Source organism: Gekko japonicus, unplaced genomic scaffold (assembly GCF_001447785.1).
Source record: "Gekko japonicus isolate JY-2015 unplaced genomic scaffold, Gekko_japonicus_V1.1 scaffold1875, whole genome shotgun sequence".
Classification (NCBI taxonomy): Eukaryota; Metazoa; Chordata; class Lepidosauria; order Squamata; family Gekkonidae; genus Gekko; species Gekko japonicus.
In genome coordinates this window covers 266,459-270,926 of record NW_015167592.1, presented here as the reverse complement: position 1 = coordinate 270,926, position 4,468 = coordinate 266,459, and the positions used below count along the sequence as shown (strand labels likewise).

The following is a 4,468-nucleotide window of genomic DNA, read 5'->3' as shown; positions in this document are numbered from 1 at the left end:
TTGTTGTGCCTATTTCAGTTATACAGTAAATCCAGTTTGGATCTTAAATTGTACTCAGTTGCGGGATAAAAATCTAACAAATAAATAAATAAATAAAGCTGCGTTTTTCTAGATCAAATCATTGATTAATCTACCCCAATAAACCTCAGGTTAAAGCCTGAAATCCTTTACCCGGAGATACCTGGGACTGTCACTGGAAAGTTATGTATGCTAAGCATGTGTCGTCCCCCCCCCCCATCTACAGCTTTTCTCAGAAGTTAATGTTCAACTAGCATACGACGACCTATGAGATAAGAAGGTGCAGTGAAGCTCACAGATGGTAGCAGATGCTTAATTCTTGCAGAGCAACAGACGAGAGAGATGTTTCCCATGTTTCACTTCCAAAAGGAGCATGTTGTGGCGCTGTTGCTTTTCATGTCATCTTTGAATTTTACCTCCGGTGGGAAGCTCCTGGTGGTACCCATGGATGGAAGCCACTGGCTGAGTATGCAGTCTGTCCTGAAACAACTCAAGCAGAATGGCCACGAAGCAGTCGTCGTTGCGCCCGAAACAAACATACACATAAAACCATCAGATGATCTTTATACTATGAAAACGTATCCAGTGCCTTTCACACAAGAAGAGCTGGAGGAAAAATATCGAGATGGTATAAACGGCATATTTGAAGAGATCCCTTTTCTAGTTAGGTTTGTTAGAACCTATAACAGGGTGAAAACTACGACTGCTTTGTTATATTCCGCTTGCACGTCCTTATTGTACAATCAAGAACTGATGAAATACTTTGAGCAGAGCAAGTTTGACGCTCTTTTCACAGATCCGATGATGCCCTGTGGCCAGATAGTGGCTGAGTATCTTGGCATCCCTTCGATATTTTTCTTGCGAGGGATTCCCTGTGGTTTAGACTCTGAAGCTCTTCAGTGTCCCAGCCCTCCTTCTTACGTTCCAAGAATATTTACAACATATACAGACCATATGACGTTTGCCGAACGTGTGAAGAACCTCCTGTTCCGCCTGTCAGAATCCTTCCTTTGTGGTTTTCTTTACTCCCCTTATTCAAATCTGGCTGCAGAGTTTCTTCAAAAAGACATGACTGTCACAGAACTTTTGAGTCACGGATCAGTTTGGCTGATGAGAGCAGACTTTGCATTTGATTATCCCAAACCATTAATGCCTAATATGGTTTCGATTGGAGGGATAAACTGTGCCGGGAAAAAATCCTTAACTCAGGTTGGTAATTCCTACTATTTTCCTAAATCTATCAGAATAGGACTCTTAACTATGCAATTCTAAACAGAGTTACAACACTCTTCTTCTAAGTCCATGGAAGTCAATGGGTTTAGAAGCACTGCACTAGGATTGCACTGAAAAATTTGTATATCATTTTATTAGATAACAGATAATACAGTCATACCTATATTAGATAATGTGATTTGAAGATTCTATTAAGCAGCGGCTGGACTAACACTTGTCAGGGATGCTCTAGGCATTGAGCAGGGGGTTGGACTAGATGGCCGGTAGGGCCCCTTCCAACTCTGAGTCTATGAGTCTATGAGTTCAGATATGGTGTTTAATCAGCTGTCGTGACTGTTCAATTGCAGATTTTATATGCCCGATCACACAGCAACATCTGCCTCCTGTCCCCGAGCCGTTGATTTCCAGCTCCAATCTAAGTGTATCCATTTGTGGCCACAGTCACCACCCCCTAGATGGAAATATGAAACACAAAGATACACAAAGTGCATAACCATCCCTTTCCCCCTTCACAACCATGGACCTGGATATCCTTTCTCAGCATAGGGCAATTATGGTGTTAATTCAGTCTGTCCTATTGCCAGTTCTGTCCTCTGTATAGCCCCTCACCATAGCATGTCTAATTCCAATGTGTTCCTCTACTTTTCTGGTATGCCATTGGTTTCACAAGGGTATAGAGCGCCTTAATTTCAACAACCAGTCTTGTACTTTAGGAGTAATAATTTTGTTTCCATTACCTTGCAAAGACCAACCTGGCCACAGTAATCATCTGTAAGGCAGGCCATTAACAAGTCACTGGGGAAATCAGATCAATCATTTAGCAGCAGTGTCTCTGGCTTGTAGGATATCTGTTTTCTCAACCCAGCTGAAATAATTATCACAACTTATTTGCAATCTTTGGAGGACTGTCACTGGAAAGTTCTGTATGCAAAGCATGTGTCGTCGTGCCCCCCTCCCATCTACAGCTTTTCTCAGAAGTTAATGTTCAACTAGCATACGACGACCTATGAGATAAGAAGGTGCAGTGAAGCTCACAGATGGTAGCAGATGCTTAATTCTTGCAGAGCGACAGACGAGAGAGATCATGTTTCCCATGTTTCACTTCCAAAAGGAGCATGTTGCGGCGCTGTTGCTTTTCATGTCATCTTTGAATTTTACCTCCGGTGGGAAGCTCCTGGTGGTACCCATGGATGGAAGCCACTGGCTGAGTATGCAGTCTGTCCTGAAACAACTCAAGCAGAATGGCCACGAAGCAGTCGTCGTTGCGCCCGAAACAAACATGCACATAAAACCATCTGATGATCTTTATACAATGAAAACGTATCCAGTGCCTTTCACACAAGAAGAGCTGGAGGAAACATATCGAGATGCTATGAATGGTGTATTTGAAGAGATCCCTTTTCTAGTTAGGTTTGTTAGAACCTATAACAGGGTGAAAACTACGACTGCTTTGTTATATTCCACTTGCACGTCCTTATTGTACAATCAAGAACTGATGAAGTACTTTGAGCAGAGCAAGTTTGATGCTCTTTTCACAGATCCGATGATGCCCTGTGGCCAGATAGTGGCTGAGTATCTTGGCATCCCTTCGATATTTTTCTTGCGAGGGATTCCCTGTGGTTTAGACTCTGAAGCTCTTCAGTGTCCCAGCCCTCCTTCTTACGTTCCAAGAGTATTTACAACATATACAGATCATATGACGTTTGCAGAACGTGTGAAGAACCTCCTGTTGCGCCTGTCAGAATCCTTCCTTTGTCGTTTTCTTTACTCCCCTTATTCAAATCTGGCTGCAGAGTTTCTTCAAAAAGACACGACTATCAAAGAACTTTTGAGTCATGGATCAGTTTGGCTGATGAGAGCAGACTCTGCATTTGATTATCCCAAACCATTAATGCCTAATATGGTTTCAATTGGAGGGATAAACTGTGCCTGGAAAAAATCCTTAACTCAGGTTGGTAATTCCTACTATTTTCCTAAATCCATCAGAATAGGACTCTTAACTATGCAATCCTAAACAGAGTTACAACACTCTTCTTCTAAGTCCGTGGAAGTCAGTGGGTTTAGAAGCATTGCACTAGGATTGCACTGAAAATTTTGTATATCATTTTATTAGATAACAGACAATACAATCATACCTATATTAGATAATGTGATTTGAAGATTCTATTAAGCAGCGGCTGGACTAACACTTGTCAGGGATGCTCTAGGCTGATCCTGCATTGAGCAGGGGGTTGGACTAGATGGCCGGTAGGACCCCTTCCAACTCTATGAGTGTATGAGTTCAGACATGGTGTTTAATCAGCTGTCATGACTGTTCAATTGCGGATTTTATATGCCCGATCACACAGCAACATCTGCCTCCCGTCCCCGAGCCGTTGTTTTCCAGCTCAAATCTAAGTGTATCCATTTGTGGCCACAGTTCAGTGCCTGATTACTTGCACTTAAATCCTGTTGAAATTCACAGGGTTTAAACACACCTAACTTTATAATGGATTGATGACAAAAGGAGTCAGCTTTACAGTACTTTGTTTCTGGTAATTTAAAGCTAGAAATACATTATTATTGGAATATTTCACTGTATCCTACAGATTTCATAATTGACATGGGGCTAATATATAGGCTTTCAAATCATACAAATGTTTGCTCATTGTAAAAGAAAGTAAGTAGTGCACTAGTAATTCTGGTAGATCTGCTGTTAAGAAATTGTCCATTTACGTTATTTACATTATTGTATTTATTTACATTATTTTTAAAGAACATTTTAAATTGTTTTTCACATTTAAATTAAACAACAAGGGTGCAAAATGAATGAAAAGTATTTATAGTCCGCCTTTCTAACCGAGGATCGCAGCGGATTGCACAGTGTAGGTCAAATACAGTCAACAGAATGGGACATCCAGTCAACAAAACGATAAGGTTTGGATTGCAGACATCCTAAAACAAGCCAAAAATCTGAAAGCGGAGCTGGAACAAAGTATAATAATTTAGCACGGCACATTAAACAATACAGAAATTACGTGGTAGGATCCAGAGGTCATTTTGGGGGGGAACACGGGGGATCGCAGTCCCCCCGGGTGAGGTACTGGGGGCGGGGCACATGACAAAGCCCCGCCCCTGCTTCTGGCCTTCATTCAGCCAGGAGGAGGCAGGAGAAGAGGAAGGGTAAGTTGCTTCCTCCCTGCCTCCCCCACCCCTGCCTGCCTGGGGCCAGGGAGGG

The 4,468-nt window shown here is 42.1% G+C and overlaps 2 protein-coding genes across 2 annotated transcripts in view; both read left to right on the top strand.

Moving 5' to 3' along the window:
• Nucleotides 1-360: 360 nt before the first annotated feature.
• Nucleotides 361-1,652, top strand: LOC107112751 (UDP-glucuronosyltransferase 1-1-like). The gene is made up of 2 exons (XM_015413939.1): nt 361-1,227; nt 1,599-1,652. Exons 1-2 carry the CDS (start codon nt 361-363, stop codon nt 1,650-1,652), a joined length of 921 nt encoding a protein of 306 aa, XP_015269425.1.
• A 683-nt stretch (nt 1,653-2,335) lies between these two features.
• LOC107112749 (UDP-glucuronosyltransferase 1-1-like) overlaps nt 2,336-4,468 on the top strand; it is a 3,362-nt gene continuing 1,229 nt past the window's right edge. The window contains exon 1 of the mRNA XM_015413938.1: nt 2,336-3,202. Within this exon, the coding sequence (XP_015269424.1) occupies nt 2,336-3,202 (867 nt within the window). The remainder of the gene's footprint in view (nt 3,203-4,468) is intronic.

What these genes read in the sequence shown, in the direction of transcription:
- LOC107112751 (XM_015413939.1), top strand. Translation starts at nt 361, where the DNA reads ATGTTTCCCATGTTTCACTTCCAAAAGGAGCATGTTGTGGCGCTGTTG. An exon ending in GGAAAAAATCCTTAACTCAG is followed by an intron (nt 1,228 to 1,598) that starts GTTGGTAATTCC and finishes GTTCAATTGCAG; the next exon opens with ATTTTATATGCCCGATCACA.